At 68.0% G+C, this 19,814-nt stretch overlaps 2 protein-coding genes across 2 annotated transcripts; both read right to left on the bottom strand.

Annotated features, from left to right (window-relative positions):
* Window positions 1-121: 121 nt before the first annotated feature.
* LOC129046714 (antigen WC1.1-like) lies at window positions 122-4,797 on the bottom strand. The gene is given in 13 exon segments (XM_054515084.1): window positions 122-417; window positions 623-763; window positions 1,000-1,083; window positions 1,298-1,393; window positions 1,516-1,653; window positions 1,735-2,106; window positions 2,193-2,942; window positions 3,063-3,377; window positions 3,451-3,688; window positions 3,690-3,754; window positions 3,828-4,148; window positions 4,237-4,557; window positions 4,629-4,797. Coding segments are annotated over 13 exon segments (3,105 nt in total). The 3' UTR covers window positions 122-322.
* Window positions 4,798-7,289: 2,492 nt separating this feature from the next.
* On the bottom strand, window positions 7,290-19,332 carry LOC118687037 (antigen WC1.1-like). The gene is made up of 24 exons (XM_054515083.1): window positions 19,009-19,332; window positions 18,608-18,937; window positions 18,199-18,519; window positions 17,822-18,124; window positions 17,434-17,748; window positions 16,548-17,315; window positions 15,865-16,461; window positions 15,648-15,743; window positions 15,350-15,433; window positions 14,973-15,113; window positions 14,684-14,768; window positions 13,522-14,067; window positions 13,268-13,402; window positions 12,782-12,843; window positions 11,423-11,752; window positions 11,014-11,334; window positions 10,637-10,939; window positions 10,249-10,563; window positions 9,363-10,130; window positions 8,680-9,276; window positions 8,463-8,558; window positions 8,165-8,248; window positions 7,787-7,928; window positions 7,290-7,582 (listed from the first exon to the last, which is right to left on the bottom strand). Exons 1-24 carry the CDS (start codon window positions 19,073-19,075, stop codon window positions 7,525-7,527), a joined length of 6,864 nt encoding a protein of 2,287 aa, XP_054371058.1. The 5' UTR covers window positions 19,076-19,332; the 3' UTR covers window positions 7,290-7,524.
* Window positions 19,333-19,814: the final 482 nt, after the last annotated feature.

The following is a 19,814-nucleotide window of genomic DNA, read 5'->3' as shown; positions in this document are numbered from 1 at the left end:
CTCCCCCTCAGCCAAGGATGGGGTCTCTGGTTCCAGTTCCTGCCTCACATGCTTGTGCGTGGCTGGTGTACCTAAAATGAAAGTGCCAGCCCAAGAAGGATGTTCCAGGCCTGGCAGTGAGTTTCTGTCCACTTTGTGTTTTAATAGGAAAAAGGGGAAATTCACACTGAAATCAAAGAAAATCCTTAAACAAGGGCTGCTTTCCTGCAGCTCTAGACAGCGAGGGCTGACCTCTGTGGGCAGGGCCAGCCTTCCCTGGGGACAGGGCCCCATCACGCTGGCACACACATGTCCTCAGGGCTGTGGCATGGCCAGGACATCCTCATGGCAACGTCCCCAGGGCGCTGCTGCCGACATCATCATAGTCCATGTGTCCAGGGGGCTGTTCTGAGGGCTCCCTGCTGGCTCCTGGGGGACCTGGAGGGGAGTAGATCCCACCTTGGGGACAGCACAGAAAGGTGCCTGAGGGGGCAGGCAGCTCCGTGTCCCCCTGACAGACCCCACCTGGCCTCTGGCCACGGCACCCATGGATCTGCTGCTTGGGCCCTGCCCACCCCCAAAGGCCAAAGCCTGCCATGGAGTGGCTCTGCACAGGGGACAGGGCAGCTGGCAGCCCTCTCACCTGTGGGGAGCACACAGATCCACCTCTGCCCTGCCACTCCCTCGGAGATGTCCCCACTGCTGGCAGCGGGGGGCTCCTGGGGCACAGCCAGGACATCGTCGTAGCCATCCGGGGGTCCTTGCTCGGGCCAGGCAGGGGGATCTGGGAAAAACAGAGGGGTCCATGGCAGTGACCAGCGGCCCTGGCAGCGCTCAGGCTGTGCCACCCCCTCCAGCCTTTCCACTTCAGCACGTGCTAGAGGCCCTGTGGACCCACAGGGAAAGGTGATGTTTCACTGCACATTAATAAGGGAGGAGATTTGTCCCCTCAGCCCCCCCAGCCCAAGTGTGTCCCCTCTCCCCAGCTCTCCCTGCTGGGCTCCTGCCCTGTGGCCCTACCTGGGGCTGCCTCGGTGTCACTCCCCTCCATGCTGTCCCCTGTGTAATACGGCAGCTTCTTCACCCATCCCTCCAACAGGGAACCTGCAGGGGATAAACAGGGACTTGGGGGTGGCCTCAAGTGGCACCGCCGGTGACAGAACCTCACACCACAGAGCAGGGCTGCTCTGGGACCGAGGGACACCCACAGCCCATGGCCAGGAGCCCCTGCTGGGCCACCAGGAGCCAGAGCTGCTGTGGGGCTCTCAGGGCAGAGCATTCAGGGCAGGCACAACTGGGGCACAAGGGCTGCACCCACCTGGGCGAGTGGGCACCTCCTGGTACTCGGGCATGGCTTTGTAATCCAGCTCCTCGTAGACAGCGTTGGAGATGGCATCTGCAGCTCTGCCAGGGCCTGGAAGGAGATGCAGCACTTACCTGGGCTACCTGGGCCACTGTGGGGGCACCAGGATCACCCCTGGCCCCCCCCACCGGGATCACCGGGATCTGTCCCCACCCCCACCCAACGGGACACACCTCGGCGCCGGGCACGGCACAGCAGCAGGGCCAGGGCACCCAGGGACAGGCACAGCAGCATCCCCAGCACCACGCACAGCACAGTGGGCACAGGCACAGACCCCACAGCCACTGCCAGGGGCCTTCTTCTGGGGACACCTGTGGGGACACAGGCAGGCAGTGAGGCCAGGGGGATCCCAGCCAGCTTGCTGGGGGAGATGCGGGCACGGGCAGAGCTACCTGTGCTGCTGGCACCCTCCGGATATGCGGTCGTGTGTCCCTCCGTGGTGCCATTTCTGTCCTCCTCACACTCCACATAGGCATGCTCGTTGGTGCCACAGCTCTGCAGGTGCCAGGCTGCCGAGGGGCACTGCCAGAGCGAGCGGGCCCCGTCCTCACAGCCCACCCAGGCCAGCCAGGCCTCGGTCGACTCCTGGGTCGTGACAGCTGTGAGCTGGCCCAGTTCCCCACAGCCCAGCAGGCGGCAGACGGCGGCAGCGGTGCCGTTGCTGGTGCCGTTGGCGCACACGCGGCCCCAGGTGCTGTTCTGGAACATCTCCAGGAAGCCCCGGCAGCGCCCAGGGCCCCCTGCCAGCCGCACGGAGAGCTGCTCTGCAAGGGAGGCACGGGGGTCACGGCACGGCCAGGAACCCCCCGGGGCCTCGCCGGGCCCTGATCTGGGGCTGCCCGGCACTGACCTGAGCAGACGGCCCCTGCCCCGCCGCCGCGCCCGCACTCGCGCCGTTCCGTGCGCCCGCATTCCCACAGAGACTCCTCGGAGCCGGAGCAGGCGGGGCTGTACGGCCACAGCGGCCCCGCGCCGGCACCCAAGCGCGCCCAGCCCGGGGCCTGCAGTGCCGTGCCACAGCCCAGCTCCCGGCACACAACGGCCGCGGCCTGCAGCCCCCAGCCTTCCTGGCACACCCAGCTCCAGCTGCCACCGGAATAGACCTCCACACGCCCGGCACAGCGCCCAGAGCTCCCCACCAGCCTCACCTGCAGGCTGCCTGTGGGCACGGAAGGAATGGGCTGGGGTGCCTGCTTGGGGCACCGGCACCTCCAGCCCTTCTCAGGACACCCACCTGAGCAGACAAGGTAAGTCCCATGAGGCATGTCAGCTGGTCCAGTGGTCATCAACCGGTAATCGGGCCAAAAAAAATTCTCACTTATGGTCCTACTGGCCAGATCAGTGGTCATCTCCACAATGTCTTTTATCACCGTTTTCAAGATGTCCCATTTCTTCTTGTTTTGCCGCAGAGAGAACTTCCCAGGGACACCGTGACTCTTCTCCAGTTCTCCACAGCCCAGCTTCCAACACACGTTGCTCAAATTCCGTAGGAGCGAAACCTCTCCCGGCACACGGTGCCAGGCCCCAGTGCTTGTGTTATATTCCAGAAACCCCTCGCAGCGGGTCTCACCTTTCACAAGCCGCAGGGACTCAACAGCGCCTGTAAAATGGCTGCACTCAGACCTTCACCAAAAAATAAGCGTGCATCATCTCATACCTTCTCCACTTTTGGCAGAGTCCCAAAAGCCCTTAAGGCTCCTCACAGAGCTGCCATACCCACCTGAGCAGTTGACGGCGGCGGCGTTTCCGGGGGCACAGGGCGGCTTCCCCAGCACGGCCACGGGGCACTGGCCCGGGTGCCGCTCGCTCCCGCTGCAGCCGAAGGCGTCCGGCCGCAGCGGCCCCTCCCCGCTGCCGAAGGAGCCTCCCGGGGGCACGCTGAAGGCGCGGCCGCAGCCCAGGTGCCGGCACAGGACGTGCGCATCGGGCAGGTCCCACTCGCTGGCGCACACGGAGCCCCACGTCCCCCTCACTGCCACCTCCACTCGCCCGGCGCATCCCGAGCTGCCGTTGCCCAGCTGGAAGCCCGTGTAGGCTGCCACAGGAACAGCCTTGAGAGCACTGATGCTGCAGGGACCCCAACTGCCCCCGCTGTCCCCGCCACTTACAGGAGCAGATGACGCTGGCAGGGCCGCTGCACTCCTGGCTCTGGGCCGGACGCTGGGCACAGGCACTCAGGAGGGGCTCGGTGCCATTGCACTGGAAGCCCCCGACCCAGAGCGATCCCGACACTGCCCCAAAACGGCCACTGCCGGCGATGGCGATCACCTCACCGCAGCCCAGCTCCCTGCACACCACGTGGGCCACCTTCATGTCCACCTCATCCTCACAGACACCGACCCAGGCCCTGGCCCTGACGCACCTCCAGCTGTCCGGCACAGGCTCCATCGCCACCAACCAGTCGGGAAAAGCCTGGGGGAGCAGTGCAGGGCCAGTGTCAATGATGTGCATGAAGTGCCACAACCACCGTAAACCCAGCTCCTACCTTGGCAGACAACGCCAACGTCCGAGACATTGATGCTGCTGTTATAGGGTCCCCAGCCACGGATCTTGCAGTCCCAGAGCGTGGCCTCGTCCCCACTGCAGTTCACCAGGGCCAGGCTGACAAGCCCGTCCCCGACGCCAAAGCGCTCGTGGGTGTAGTAGGCAATAGAAGCCGAGCCACAGCCCAGCTGCTGGCAGACCACCTCGGCGTCCGCCATGTCCCAGCTGTCATCTCCCACCGTGCCCCAGTGTCCCTGCAGCTTCACCTCCACCCTCCCGGCACAGGGACTGCCGCCGCCCGCCAGCCTCAGCTCCACGGCATCTGTACAGGGGCACCGGCACGGCTCACACCAGCCCGCAGTGCCCCAGCGCAAGGTGACTCTGCCAGCACGGCCAGCGTGTCCCCTCACCTGTGCAGGTCACCCCCACATCCCACTCGTGGCCGCAGAAATGCCGTCCCCATCCGATGTTAGGACACTGCTCCAGCGCATCCTCGGTGCCGCGGCAGAAGAAGGGCTGCAGCCAGATCCGCCCGCTGCCCGGCCCGAACGGGGCGTGCAGGGACGCCCTGGCCACCCGGCCGCAGCCCAGCTGCCGGCACACCACCACGGCCCAGCGAGCCTCCCAGTCGAAGTCGAAGGCGCACACGGAGCCCCACTCACCGTCGTGCTTCACCTCCACGCGCCCGGCACAGCGCCCGCCGCCGCCCACCAGACGCAGCTCCCCGGAGCCTGCGGCACGGAGGCTGCTGAGCCGGGCCCGCCGCCGCCGCGGGCCCCGCTCCCGCCCGCCCGACACTCACCCCCGCACAGCCGCACGCACACGAGCAGCCCCAGAGCCAGCAGCGGCCCCATGGCCACCGGCCCCAGGCCCGCCCCAGCCAGCGCAGCCACGGCACCTCTGCCAGCGCCCGAGCCAATGCACGCAGCAGCAGCAGCACCGGGGGGGGCAGCCTTTATCAGGCGCCTCATCTCCCGGCTGCGGGGCCGCGGCCTCCAATAACCTGCTCCGTGCCCAAATATGAGCCTCGCCTGCGCCTCTGCCGTCACACACCTCGCCACAGTGGGCTGCCACCCGGATGTCCCCGGGGGGAGACAGTCCCCCCACAGCACCTGCCCTGCGGGGGCCCCTCCTGCATCCCCCGGGGCTCCAACGCTGCTGCTGGAGCCTGCCGAGAGCCACCCTGATGGGGAGGACGGGCTCCAGCCCACATCCTACCGAGAGCATCCAGCAACCACTTCTAGGTCGAGCACCTGCAAAGCTCAAAGCCCCACGCTCGGGGCGCTCCCCTCCTGGCTGCTCGGAGCCCCCGGGGGGGTGGCAGCAGCCCCCGGCTCTCGCCGGGGCTGCCAGCTGCCAGCTGCATGCGGTCCCTCGCGGCGGCGCTGGCACATGGCGCCGCTGCCGCGGCTCTGGCCCCGCGCTCGCCTCGCCCAGGGCAGGAAGGAGGCGGTCACCCGCCGGCGGCTCCCGGCCTCGCCAGCGACCGCACGCGCCTCCCGACACCTGCGCTGCCGCCGACAGCGCCGCGCCCCCGCCGCGCCTGCCCCGCCGCCCCGGGCCCCTGCAGCCCGCCAGCCGCGCACGGCAGGAAACGTCCCGGGCTCACCCTTCACAGGACTCTCCGGCAGCGCATTCCCAACGCAGGGATCCGCTTGCTCCCATGGCACTGACACCCATTCACAGCTGCGGCTCCACTGACCCCCGCTGGCCCCGGAGCTTCCCCAAACACACACTGCAACACGCAGACCTCACGTTTCCTCACTAGTTCCACTCCAGCTTTCCCACGGCACAGTCCGCAGGTGACTCCTCTCTAAATCCGATTGCTGCTGCCCGCAGGAACACAGAAGCAGCCCCAGCTGCCTGCCTCGAAGGATTGTCCCAAGCAAAGGAACAGGGCTTTGAGCCTCTCACATTCCAAGCACAGAAAGTCCACTCTAAAGGCTCTCTTCCTCCCGATCCTCCTCTCCCGCTGTCTCTCTCAGTGTCTCTCACCTGGCCGGGATCCCGCTTTCTCCGGCTCTTTGTTATACAAACGACGGGCACCTCCCGGACTCTCGTGCCGGGCTGCCGCGCAGAGCAAACGGAGCAGCTGGAACTGCAGCTGCTGCCCATGCACCGGCAGCGCAGCCATTGCTGCCCGGCACCACGTCCCGGTCCCTCGCTGTGCGGCGGCGGGAGGAGCTGCCCTGCCCCATCCCCCCGCGCTGCCGGGCCCTGCGGCACCGGGCCCTGTCCGGGGCTGCTCCGCTCACAGACGCACGCACCGCACGGAGCCCACATCGGCCCGGGTGGGCCGGGGCACCCGGACCGGAGGGCACTGGCCGGCTGGGTGGCTGCGGCGGGCCCGGCCACAGCGGACAGGAGATCTCCGAGTCCACGGACACATCTGGGGCCCCTCGGGAGGTTCTGAGGGTCTTTCCCGAGGGCTCTCCTTGGGCTGCGGAATTGCCGCCTCAGCAGCCCCTGCTGCTGCGAGCACCTCAGCCACTGCTCCGCCCTTCCCACCCGGAGCAGCTCAGCAAGCAGAGGCCAAAGCCCTCCTTCCCTGTTTCCCTCGCTCCCACAGGCTGGGCAGCTGCCGGCTGTCGGGCGCCTCCTGCCCGGCCCTGGCTGCGCGGCTGCTGCAGGGGCCCCGTCTCACCTGCCTGGACCTGAGTGACAACGAGCTGCGAGCCCAGGGCATCCTGCAGCTCTGCCAGCAGCTCCGGCAGCCCGCCTGCCCGCTGAGGAGCCTGGGGTGAGTCAGGGCCCTGCCCCGGGCCCCTTCCATGCCCGGCATGCCCGAGCCGGGCAGCGGAGGCTGCGGGACAGGCAGGGCCGCACCGGCACCGCGGCCCCTTCAGCACCTCCCTCCCCACAAGCTCCAACACCTTCTCCTCTGCTCCTGCCTCCTCCACGCCCAGGCCGAGCACGGACGGATTCAGCCAGGCCCTGCTGCAGGAACTGGACGCCCTCCGGGCCCTGCAGCCCGGCCTGAACATCGGGAACCTCCTGGAGCACGACGTGCCGCACGCCGGGGCCATGGCCCGGCTGCCCTGCCACCGCGGGCTGCCCTGCCGGGGGGCAGGAAGGCGCTGCCCTCCTTCAGGAGACCTCCCATCCTTTAGGAAAATCCTTCCAACAACCAGAGCCAGTCCTGGCCCAGCTCCCCGTGCTGAGAGTGGGGCTGAGCCTGCCCCACCCTCGGGGCACAGGGAGGAGATCCTGCTGCATCTGCGGGGCGGAGTCCGGCTCCTGCCCTCTCCCTTTTGCCCTCGCTGTTGGGGGCAGCAGTTCTGTGCATTTGGCAGTGCCAAATAAAGACCCCGAAGACAATCCCAGCCATCTCCCACTATTTCTCCCCCTCAGCCAAGGATGGGGTCTCTGGTTCCAGTTCCTGCCTCACATCCTTGTGTGTGGCTGGTGTATCTAAAATGAAAGTGCCAGCCCAAGAAGGACGTTCCAGGCCTGGCAGTGAGTTTCTGTCCACTTTGTGTTTTAATAGGAAAAAGGGGAAATTCACACTGAAATCAAAGAAAATCCTTAAACAAGGGCTGCTTTCCGCAGCGCGGGACAGCGAGGGCTGACCTCTGTGGGCAGGGCCAGCCTTCCCTGGGGACAGGGCCCCATCACGCTGCCACACACGTGTCCCCAGGGCTGTGGCATGGCCAGGACATCCTCATGGCAACGTCCCCAGGGCGCTGCTGCCGACATCATCATAGTCCATGTGTCCAGGGGGCTGTTCCGAAGGCTCCCTGGTGGCTCCTGGGGGACCTGGAGGGGAGTAGATCCCACCTTGGGGACAGCACAGAAAGGTGCCCAAGGGGGCAGGCAGCTCCGTGTCCCCCTGACAGACCCCACCTGGGCTCTGGCCACAGCACCCATGGATCTGCTGCTGGGGCCCTGCCCACCCCCCAGGCCAAAGCCTGCCATGGAGTGGCTCTGCACAGGGGACAGGGCAGCTGGGAGCCCTCTCACCTGTGGGGAGCACACAGATCCACCTCTGCCCTGCCACTCCCTCGGAGATGTCCCCACTGCTGGCAGCGGGGGGGCTCCTGGGGCACAGCCAGGACATCGTCGTAGCCATCCGGGGGTCCTTGCTCGGGCCAGGCAGGGGGATCTGGGAAAAGCAGAGGGGTCCATGGCAGTGACCAGCGGCCCTGGCAGGGCTCAGGCTGTGCCACCCCCTCCAGCCTTTCCACTTCAGCACGTGCTAGAGGCCCTGTGGACCCACAGGGAAAGGTGATGTTTCACTGCATATTAATAAGGGAGGAGATTTGTCCCCTCAGCCCCCCAAGCCCAAGTGTGTCCCCTCTCCCCAGCTCTCCCTGCTGGGCTCCTGCCCTGTGGCCCTACCTGGGGCTGCCTCGGTGTCACTCCCCTCCACGCTGTCCCCTGTGTAATACGGCAGCTTCTTCACCCATCCCTCCAACAGGGAACCTGCAGGGGATAAACAGGGACTTGGGGGTGGCCTCAAGTGGCACCGCCAGTGACAGAACCTCCCACCACAGAGCGGGGCTGCTCTGGGACCGAGGGACACCCACAGCCCATGGCCAGGAGCCCCTGCTGGGCCACCAGGAGCCAGAGCTGCCGTGGGGCTCTCAGGGCAGAGCCTTCAGGGCAGGCACAACTGGGGCACAAGGGCTGCACCCACCTGGGGGAGTGGGCACCTCCTGGAACTCGGGCATGGCTTTGTAATCCAGCTCCTCGTAGACAGCGTTGGAGATGGCATCTGCAGCTCTGCCAGGGCCTGGAAGGAGATGCAGCACTTACCTGGGGCCCTGGGCACGGTGGGGGGCACCGGGATCACCCCTGGCCCCCCCCACCAGGATCACCGGGATCTGTCCCCACCCCCACCCACCGGGACACACCTCGGCGCCGGGCACGGGCACGGCACAGCAGCAGGGCCAGGGCACCCAGGGACAGGCACAGCAGCGTCCCCAGCACCACGCACAGCACAGTGGGCACAGGCACAGACCCCACGGCCACTGCCGGGGGCCTTCTTCTGGGGACACCTGTGGGGACACAGGCAGGCAGTGAGGCCAGGGGGATCCCAGCCAGCCTGCTGGGGGGGATGCGGGCACGGGCAGAGCTACCTGTGCTGCTGGCACCCTCCGGATATGCGGTCGTGTGTCCCTCAGTGGTGCCATCTCTGTCCTCCTCACACTCCACATGGGCGTCCCCGCCTGGCCTGCAGCTCTGCAGGTGCCAGGCTGCCGAGGGGCACTGCCAGAGCGAGGAGGCCCCGTCCTCACAGCCCACCCAGGCCAGCCAGGCCTCGGTCGGCTCCTGGGCGGTGACAGCTGTGAGCCAGCCCCGCTGCCCACAGCCCAGCTGGCGGCAGACGGTGCTGGCAGTGCTGGGGCTGGTGCCGTTGGCGCACACGCGGCCCCAGGTGCCGTTGTAGGAGATCTCCAGGAAGCCCCGGCAGCGCCCAGGGCCCCCTGCCAGCCGCACGGAGAGCTGCTCTGCAAGGGAGGCACGGGGGTCACGGCACGGCCAGGAACCCCCCGGGGCCTCGCCGGGCCCTGATCTGGGGCTGCCCGGCACTGACCTGAGCAGACGGCACCTGCCCCGCCGCCGCGCCCGCACTCGCGCCGTTCCGTGCGCCCGCATTCCCACAGAGACTCCTCGGAGCCGGAGCAGGCGGGGCTGTACGGCCACAGCGGCCCCGCGCCGGCACCCAAGCGCGCCCAGCCCGGGGCCTGCAGTGCCGTGCCACAGCCCAGCTCCCGGCACACAACGGCCGCGGCCTGCAGCCCCCAGCCTTCCTGGCACACCCAGCTCCAGCTGCCACCGGAATAGACCTCCACACGCCCGGCACAGCGCCCAGAGCTCCCCACCAGCCTCACCCGCAGGCTGCCTGCGGGCACGGAAGGAATGGGCTGGAGTGGCTGCTTGGGGCACCGGCACCTCCAGCCCTTCTCAGGACACCCACCTGAGCAGACAATGACCATCTCCTCAAGGCTGCTGTTTGCTGCAGGGCCCATCCCTGACACATTGCCCATCTCCTCCAGCTGGTCATCCATCTCCTCAGGGCTGCTGCTCAGTGCAGAGCCCATGCCCAAACTGCTGCCCATCTCTTCAGTCATGATGTCCACCTCGCTGGGGCTGCTGCTCAATGCAGGAGCCGTGCCCAAGGCAGTGTAAACGTCCTTGGGAAGGCCACAGCCCAGCACCGCACATACCATGTACGCATCCCATTGGTTCCACTGCTCCAGAGGCACACGGCGCCAGGCTGGGCTGGTTATGGTCTCCTCCAGCCGCCCATCACACAAGCTCTGACCATCCACCAGCCTCAGGGACGTGACAAAGCCACTGCCTGCAAATTCACCAGCAGAGCCATGGCTCACACCGTACTTCAGTCCGAAACATCAGCTCGCAATTCTCGGCAAGGTCCCAAAAGCCCTTAAGGCTCTTCACAGAGCTGCCATACCCACCTGAGCAGTTGACGGCGGCGGCGTTTCCGGGGGCACAGGGCGGCTTCCCCAGCACGGCCACGGGGCACTGGCCCGGGTGCCGCTCGCTCCCGCTGCAGCCGAAGGCGTCCGGCCGCAGCGGACCCTCCCCGCTGCCAAAGGAGCCTCCCGGGGGCACGCTGAAGGCGCGGCCGCAGCCCAGGTGCCGGCACAGGACGTGTGCATCGGGCAGGTCCCACTCGCTGGCGCACACGGAGCCCCACGTCCCCCTCACTGCCACCTCCACTCGCCCGGCGCATCCCGAGCTGCCGTTGCCCAGCCGGAAGCCCGTGTAGGCTGCCACAGGAACAGCCTTGAGAGCACTGATGCTGCAGGGACCCCAACTGCCCCCGCTGTCCCCGCCACTTACAGGAGCAGATGACGCTGGCAGGGCCGCTGCACTCCTGGCTCTGGGCCGGATGCTGGGCACAGGCACTCAGGAGGGGCTCGGTGCCATTGCACCGGAAGCCCCCGACCCAGAGCGATCCCGACACTGCCCCAAAACGGCCACTGCCGGCGATGGCGATCACCTCACCGCAGCCCAGCTCCCTGCACACCACCTGGGCCACCTTCATGTCCACCTCATCCTCACAGACACCGACCCAGGCCCGGCCCTGACGCACCTCCAGCCGCCCGGCACAGGCTCCATCGCCACCAACCAGCTGGGAAAAGCCTGGGGGAGCAGTGCAGGGCCTGTTACAAGAGATGTGCATGAACAGTCTCAACTCCCTCAAGCCCAGCTCCTACCTTGGCAGACTACGGCAGTGTCCGAACCATGGAGGTTAATGGAATAGGGTCCCCAGCCACGGATCTTGCAGTCCCAGAGCGTGGCCTCGTCCCCACTGCATTCCACCACGGCCAGGCTGATGGGCCCAACGCCTACACCAAAGTGATCAAGGGCGAAGAAGGCACCGGAAGCCGAACCACAGCCCAGCTGCTGGCAAACCACCTCGGCGTCCGCCACGTTCCAGTTGTCGTCTCCCACCGTGCCCCAGTGTCCCTGCAGCTTCACCTCCACCCTCCCGGCACAGGGACTGCCGCCGCCCGCCAGCCTCAGCTCCACGGCATCTGCACAGGGGCACCGGCACGGCTCACACCAGCCCGCAGTGCCCCAGCGCAAGGTGACTCTGCCAGCACGGCCAGCGTGTCCCCTCACCTGTGCAGGTCACCCCCACATCCCACTTGTGGCCGCAGAAATGCCGTCCCCATCCGAAGTGCAAACACTGCTCCAGCGCATCCTCGGTGCCGCGGCAGAAGAAGGGCTGCAGCCAGATCCGCCCGCTGCCCGGCCCGAACGGGGCGTGCAGGGACGCCCTGGCCACCCGGCCGCAGCCCAGCTGCCGGCACACCACCACGGCCAGTGGCACTGCCAGAGCCTCCCAGTCGAAGTCGAAGGCGCACACGGAGCCCCACTCACCGTCGTGCTTCACCTCCACGCGCCCGGCACAGCGCCCGCCGCCGCCCACCAGACGCAGCTCCCCGGAGCCTGCGGCACGGAGGCTGCTGAGCCGGGCCCGCCGCCGCCGCGGGCCCCGCTCCCGCCCGCCCGACACTCACCCCCGCACAGCCGCACGCACACGAGCAGCCCCAGAGCCAGCAGCGGCCCCATGGCCACCGGCCCCCAGCCAGCGCAGCCACGGCACCTCTGCCAGCGCCCGAGCCAATGCACGCAGCAGCAGCAGCACCGGGGGGGCAGCCTTTATCAGGCGCCTCATCTCCCGGCTGCGGGGCCGCGGCCTCCAATAACCTGCTCCGTGCCCAAATATGAGCCTCGTCTGCGCCTCTGCCGTCACACACCTCGCCACAGTGGGCTGCCACCCGGATGTCCCCGGGGGGAGACAGCCCCCCCACAGCACCTGCCCTGCGGGGGCCCCTCCTGCATCCCCCGGGGCTCCAACGCTGCTGCTGGAGCCTGCCGAGAGCCACCCTGATGGGGAGGACGGGCTCCAGCCCACATCCTACCGAGAGCATCCAGCAACCACTTCTAGGTCGAGCACCTGCAAAGCTCAAAGCCCCACGCTCGGGGCGCTCCCCTCCTGGCTGCTCGGAGCCCCCGGGGGGGGTGGCAGCAGCCCCCGGCTCTCGCCGGGGCTGCCAGCTGCCAGCTGCATGCGGTCCCTCGCGGCGGCGCTGGCACATGGCGCCGCTGCCGCGGCTGTGGCCCCGCGCTCGCCTCGCCCCAGGGCAGGAAGGAGGCGGTCACCCCCCGGCGGCTCCCGGCCTCGCCGGCGACCGCACGCGCCTCCCGACACCTGCGCTGCCGCCGACAGCGCCGCGCCCCCGCCGCGCCTTCCCCGCCGCCCCGGGCCCCTGCAGCCCGCCAGCCGCGCACGGCAGGAAACGTCCCGGGCTCACCCTTCACAGGACTCTCCGGCAGCGCATTCCCAACGCAGGGATCCGCTTGCTCCCATGGCACTGACACCCATTCACTCACAGCTGCGGCTCCACTGACCCCCGCTGGCCCCGGAGCTTCCCCAAACACCCACTGCAACACGCAGACCTCACGTTTCCTCACTAGTTCCACCCCGGCTTTCCCACGGCACAGTCGCAGGTGACTCTCTGTAAATCCGATTGCTGCTGCCCGCAGGAACACAGAAGCAGCCCCAGCTGCTGCCTCCAGGATTGTCCCAGGCAAAGGAACAGGGCTTTGAGCCTCTCGCATTCCAAGCACAGAAAGTCCACTCTAAAGGCTCTCTTCCTCCCGATCCTCCTCTCCTCCTGTCTCTCTCAATGTCTCTCACCTGGCCGGGATCCCGCTTTTCCCGGCTCTTTGTTATACAAACGACGGGCACCTCCCGGACTCTCGTGCCGGGCTGCCGCGCAGAGCAAACGGAGCAGCTGGAACTGCAGCTGCTGCCCATGCACCGGCAGCGCAGCCATTGCTGCCCGGCACCACGTCCCGGTCCCTCGCTGTGCGGCGGCGGGAGGAGCTGCCCTGCCCCATCCCCCCGCGCTGCCGGGCCCTGCGGCACCGGGCCCTGTCCGGGGCTGCTCCGCTCACAGACGCACGCACCGCACGGAGCCCACACCGGCCCGGGTGGGCCGGGGCACCCGGACCGGAGGGCACTGGCCGGCTGGGTGGCTGGCGGCGGGCCCGGCCACAGCGGACAGGAGATCTCCGAGTCCACGGACACATCTGGGGCCCCTCGGGAGGTTCTGAGGGTCTTTCCCGACGGCTCTCATTGGGTTGCGGAATTGCCGCCTCAGCAGCCCCTGCTGCTGCGAGCACCTCAGCCACTGCTCCGCCCTTCCCACCCGGAGCAGCTCAGCAAGCAGAGGCCAAAGCCCTCCTTCCCTGTTTCCCTCGCTCCCACAGGCTGGGCAGCTGCCGGCTGTCGGGCGCCTCCTGCCCGGCCCTGGCTGCGCGGCTGCTGCAGGGGCCCCGTCTCACCTGCCTGGACCTGAGTGACAACGAGCTGCGAGCCCAGGGCATCCTGCAGCTCTGCCAGCAGCTCCGGCAGCCCGCCTGCCCGCTGAGGAGCCTGGGGTGAGTCAGGGCCCTGCCCCGGGCCCTTCCATGCCCGGCATGCCCGAGCCGGGCAGCGGAGGCTGCGGGACAGGCAGGGCCGCACCGGCACCGCGGCCCCTTCAGCACCTCCCTCCCCACAAGCTCCAACACCTTCTCCTCTGCTCCTGCCTCCTCCACGCCCAGGCCGAGCACGGACGGATTCAGCCAGGCCCTGCTGCAGGAACTGGACGCCCTCCGGGCCCTGCAGCCCGGCCTGAACATCGGGAACCTCCTGGAGCACGACGTGCCGCAGGCCGGGGCCATGGCCCGGCTGCCCTGCCACCGCGGGCTGCCTGCCGGGGGGCAGGAAGGCACTGCCCTCCTTCAGGAGACCTCCCATCCTTTAGGAAAATCCTTCCAACAACCAGAGCCAGTCCTGGCCCAGCTCCCCGTGCTGAGATTGGGGCTGAGCCTGCCCCACCCTCGGGGCACAGGGAGGAGATCCTGCTGCATCTGCGGGGCGGGGTCCAGCTCCTGCCCTCTCCCTTTTGCCCTGGCTGTTGGGGGCAGCAGTTCTGTGCATTTGGCAGTGCCAAATAAAGACCCCGAAGACAATCCCAGCCATCTCCCACTATTTCTCCCCCTCAGCCAAGGATGGGGTCTCTGGTTCCAGTTCCTGCCTCACATGCTTGTGCGTGGCAGGTGTACCTAAAATGAAAGTGCCAGCCCAAGAAGGACGTTCCAGGCCTGGCAGTGAGTTTCTATCCACTTTGTGTTTTAATAGGAAAAATGGGAAATTCACACTGAAATTAAAGAAAATCCTTAAACAAGGGCTGCTTTCCTGCAGCGCTGGACAGCAAGGGCTGACCTCTGTGGGCAGGGCCAGCCTTCCCTGGGGACAGGGCCCCATCACGCTGCCACACACGTGTCCTCAGGGCTGTGGCATGGCCAGGACATCCTCATGGCAACGTCCCCAGGGCACTGCTGCCGACATCATCATAGTCCATGTGTCCAGGGGGCTGTTCTGAGGGCTCCCTGCTGGCTCCTGGGGGACCTGGAGGGGAGTAGATCCCACCTTGGGGACAGCACAGAAAGGTGCCCAAGGGGGCAGGCAGCTCCGTGTCCCCCTGACAGACCCCACCTGGGCTCTGGCCACAGCACCCATGGATCTGCTGCTGGGGCCCTGCCCACCCCCACAGCCAAAGCCTGCCATGCAGTGGCTCTGCACAGGGGACAGGGCAGCTGGGAGCCCTCTCACCTGTGGGGAGCACACAGATCCGCCTCTGCCCTGCCACTCCCTCGGAGATGTCCCCACTGCTGGCCGCGGGGGGCTCCTGGGGCACATCCAGGACATCGTCGTAGCCATCCGGGGTTCCTTGCTCGGGCCAGGCAGGGGGATCTGGGAAAAGCAGAGGGGTCCATGGCAGTGACCAGCAGCCCTGGCAGGGCTCAGGCTGTGCCACCCCCTCCAGCCTTTCCACTTCAGCACGAGCTAGAGGCCCTGTGGACCCACAGGGAAAGGTGATGTTTCACTGCACATTAATAAGGGAGGAGATTTGTCCCCTCAGCCCCCCCAGCCCAAGTGTGTCCCCTCTCCCCAGCTCTCCCTGCTGGGCTCCTGCCCTGTGGCCCTACCTGGGGCTGCCTCGGTGTCACTCCCCTCCATGCTGTCCCCTGTGTAATACGGCAGCTTCTTCACCCATCCCTCCAACAGGGAACCTGCAGGGGATAAACAGGGACTTGGGGGTGGCCTCAAGTGGCACCGCCAGTGACAGAACCTCCCACCACAGAGCGGGGCTGCTCTGGGACCGAGGGACACCCACAGCCCATGGCCACGAGTTCCTGCTGGGCCACCAGGAGCCAGAGCTGCCGTGGGGCTCTCAGGGCAGAGCCTTCAGGGCAGGCACAACTGGGGCAAAAGTGCTGCACCCACCTGGGGGAGTGGGCACCTCCTGGAACTCGGGCATGGCTTTGTAATCCAGCTCCTCGTAGACAGCGTTGGAGATGGCATCTGCAGCTCTGCCAGGGCCTGGAAGGAGATGCAGCACTTACCTGGGGCCCTGGGCACGGTGGGGGGCACCGGGATCACCCCTGGCCCCCCCCACCAGGATCACCGGGATCTGTCCCCACCCCCACCCACCGGGACACACCTCGGCGCCGGGCACGGGCACGGCACAGCAGCAGGGCCAGGGCACCCAGGGACAGGCACAGCAGCGTCCCCAGCACCACGCACAGCACAGTGGGCACAGGCACAGACCCCACAACCACTGCCGGGGGCCTTCTTCTGGGGACACCTGTGGGGACACAGGCAGGCAGTGAGGCCAGGGGGATCCTAGCCAGCCTGCTGGGGGGGATGCGGGCACGGGCAGAGCTACCTGTGCTGCTGGCACCCTCCGGATATGCGGTCGTGTGTCCCTCAGTGGTGCCATCTCTGTCCTCCTCACACTCCACATGGGCATCCCCGCCTGGCCTGCAGCTCTGCAGGTGCCAGGCTGCCGAGGGGCACTGCCAGAGCGAGCGGGCCCCGTCCTCACAGCCCACCCAGGCCAGCCAGGCCTCGGTCGAATCCTGGGCGGTGACAGCTGTGAGCCAGCCCCGCTGTCCACAGCCCAGCTGGCGGCAGACGGTGCTGGCAGTGCTGGGGCTGGTGCCGTTGGCGCACACGCGGCCCCAGGTGCCGTTGTAGGAGATCTCCAGGAAGCCCCGGCAGCGCCCAGGGCCCCCTGCCAGCCGCACGGAGAGCTGCTCTGCAAGGGAGGCACGGGGGTCACGGCACGGCCAGGAACCCCCCGGGGCCTCGCCGGGCCCTGATCTGGGGCTGCCCGGCACTGACCTGAGCAGACGGCACCTGCCCCGCCGCCGCGCCCGCACTCGCGCCGTTCCGTGCGCCCGCATTCCCACAGAGACTCCTCGGAGCCGGAGCAGGCGGGGCTGTACGGCCACAGCGGCCCCGCGCCGGCACCCAAGCGCGCCCAGCCCGGGGCCTGCAGTGCCGTGCCACAGCCCAGCTCCCGGCACACAACGGCCGCGGCCTGCAGCCCCCAGCCTTCCTGGCACACCCAGCTCCAGCTGCCACCGGAATAGACCTCCACACGCCCGGCACAGCGCCCAGAGCTCCCCACCAGCCTCACCCGCAGGCTGCCTGCGGGCACGGAAGGAATGGGCTGGAGTGGCTGCTTGGGGCACCGGCACCTCCAGCCCTTCTCAGGACACCCACCTGAGCAGACAATGACCATCTCCTCAAGGCTGCTGTTTGCTGCAGGGCCCATCCCTGACACATTGCCCATCTCCTCCAGCTGGTCATCCATCTCCTCAGGGCTGCTGCTCAGTGCAGAGCCCATGCCCAAACTGCTGCCCATCTCTTCAGTCATGATGTCCACCTCGCTGGGGCTGCTGCTCAATGCAGGAGCCGTGCCCAAGGCAGTGTAAACGTCCTTGGGAAGGCCACAGCCCAGCACCGCACATACCATGTACACATCCCATTGGTTCCACTGCTCCAGAGGCACACGGCGCCAGGCTGGGCTGGTTATGGTCTCCTCCAGCCGCCCATCACACAAGCTCTGACCATCCACCAGCCTCAGGGATGTGACAAAGCCACTGCCTGCAAATTCAGCAGCAGAGCCACGGCTCACACCGTACTTCAGTCCGAAACGTCAGCTCGCAATTCTCGGAGAGGTCCCAAAAGCCCTTAAGGCTCTTCACAGAGCTGCCATACCCACCTGAGCAGTTGACGGCTGCGGCGTTTCCGGGGGCACAGGGCGGCTTCCCCAGCACGGCCACGGGGCACTGGCCCGGGTGCCGCTCGCTCCCGCTGCAGCCGAAGGCGTCCGGCCGCAGCGGCCCCTCCCCGCTGCCAAAGGAGCCTCCCGGGGGCACGCTGAAGGCGCGGCCGCAGCCCAGGTGCCGGCACAGGACGTGCGCATCGGGCAGGTCCCACTCGCTGGCGCACACGGAGCCCCACGTCCCCCTCACTGCCACCTCCACTCGCCCGGCGCATCCCGAGCTGCCGTTGCCCAGCCGGAAGCCCGTGTAGGCTGCCACAGGAACAGCCTTGAGAGCACTGATGCTGCAGGGACCCCAACTGCCCCCGCTGTCCCCGCCACTTACAGGAGCAGATGACGCTGGCAGGGCCGCTGCACTCCTGGCTCTGGGCCGGACGCTGGGCACAGGCACTCAGGAGGGGCTCGGTGCCATTGCACCGGAAGCCCCCCACCCAGAGCGATCCCGACACTGCCCCAAAACGGCCACTGCCGGCGATGGCGATCACCTCACCGCAGCCCAGCTCCCTGCACACCACCTGGGCCACCTTCATGTCCACCTCATCCTCACAGACACCGACCCAGGCCCGGCCCTGACGCACCTCCAGCCGCCCGGCACAGGCTCCATCGCCACCAACCAGCTGGGAAAAGCCTGGGGGAGCAGTGCAGGGCCTGTTACAAGAGATGTGCATGAACAGTCTCAACTCCCTCAAGCCCGGCTCCTACCTTGGCAGACTACAGCAGTGTCCGAACCATGGAGGTTAATGGAATAGGGTCCCCAGCCACGGATCTTGCAGTCCCAGAGCGTGGCCTCATCCCCACTGCAGTTCACCAGGGCCAGGCTGATGGGCCCAACGCCTACACCAAAGTGATCAAGGGCGAAGAAGGCACCGGAAGCCGAACCACAGCCCAGCTGCTGGCAAACCACCTCGGCGTCCGCCATGTCCCAGCTGTCGTCTACCACCGTGCCCCAGTGTCCCTGCAGCTTCACCTCCACCCTCCCGGCACAGGGACTGCCGCCGCCCGCCAGCCTCAGCTCCACGGCATCTGCACAGGGGCACCGGAACGGCTCACACCAGCCCGCAGTGCCCCAGCGCAAGATTGCTCTGCCAACGCGGCCAGCGTGTCCCCTCACCTGTGCAGGTCACTCCCACATCCGACTGGTGGCTGCAGAAATGCTGTCCCCATCCCTCGTGCGAACACTGCTCCAGCGCATCCTCGGTGCCGCGGCAGAAGAAGGGCTGCAGCCAGATCCGCCCGCTGCCCGGCCCGAACGGGGCGTGCAGGGACGCCCTGGCCACCTGGCCGCAGCCCAGCTGCCGGCACACCACCACGGCCAGTGGCGCTGCCAGAGCCTCCCAGTCGAAGTCGAAGGCGCACACGGAGCCCCACTCACCGTCGTGCTTCACCTCCACGCGCCCGGCACAGCGCCCGCCGCCGCCCACCAGACGCAGCTCCCCGGAGCCTGCGGCACGGAGGCTGCTGAGCCGGGCCCGCCGCCGCCGCGGGCCCCGCTCCCGCCCGCCCGACACTCACCCCCGCACAGCCGCACGCACACGAGCAGCCCCAGAGCCAGCAGCGGCCCCATGGCCACCGGCCCCATGGCCACCGGCCCCCAGCCAGCGCAGCCACGGCACCTCTGCCAGCGCCCGAGCCAATGCACGCAGCAGCAGCAGCACCGGGGGGGGCAGCCTTTATCAGGCGCCTCATCTCCCGGCTGCGGGGCCGCGGCCTCCAATAACCTGCTCCGTGCCCAAATATGAGCCTCGCCTGCGCCTCTGCCGTCACACACCTCGCCACAGTGGGCTGCCACCCGGATGTCCCCGGGGGGAGACAGTCCCCCCACAGCACCTGCCCTGCGGGGGCCCCTCCTGCATCCCCCGGGGCTCCAACGCTGCTGCTGGAGCCTGCCGAGAGCCACCCTGATGGGGAGGACGGGCTCCAGCCCACATCCTACCGAGAGCATCCAGCAACCACTTCTAGGTCGAGCACCTGCAAAGCTCAAAGCCCCACGCTCGGGGCGCTCCCCTCCCGGCTGCTCGGAGCCCCCGGGGGGGTGGCAGCAGCCCCCGGCTCTCGCCGGGGCTGCCAGCTGCCAGCTGCGTGCGGTCCCTCGCGGCGGCGCTGGCACATGGCGCCGCTGCCGCGGCTCTGGCCCCGCGCTCGCCTCGCCCAGGGCAGGAAGGAGGCGGTCACCCCCCGGCGGCTCCCGGCCTCGCCAGCGACCGCACGCGCCTCCCGACACCTGCGCTGCCGCCGACAGCGCCGCGCCCCCGCCGCGCCTGCCCCGCCGCCCCGGGCCCCTGCAGCCCGCCAGCCGCGCACGGCAGGAAACGTCCCGG

The sequence above is a fragment of the Molothrus ater genome, chromosome 6 (genome assembly GCF_012460135.2).
Source record: "Molothrus ater isolate BHLD 08-10-18 breed brown headed cowbird chromosome 6, BPBGC_Mater_1.1, whole genome shotgun sequence".
NCBI lineage: Eukaryota > Metazoa > Chordata > Aves > Passeriformes > Icteridae > Molothrus > Molothrus ater.
This window is presented reverse-complemented; position numbering and strand designations above follow the sequence as displayed.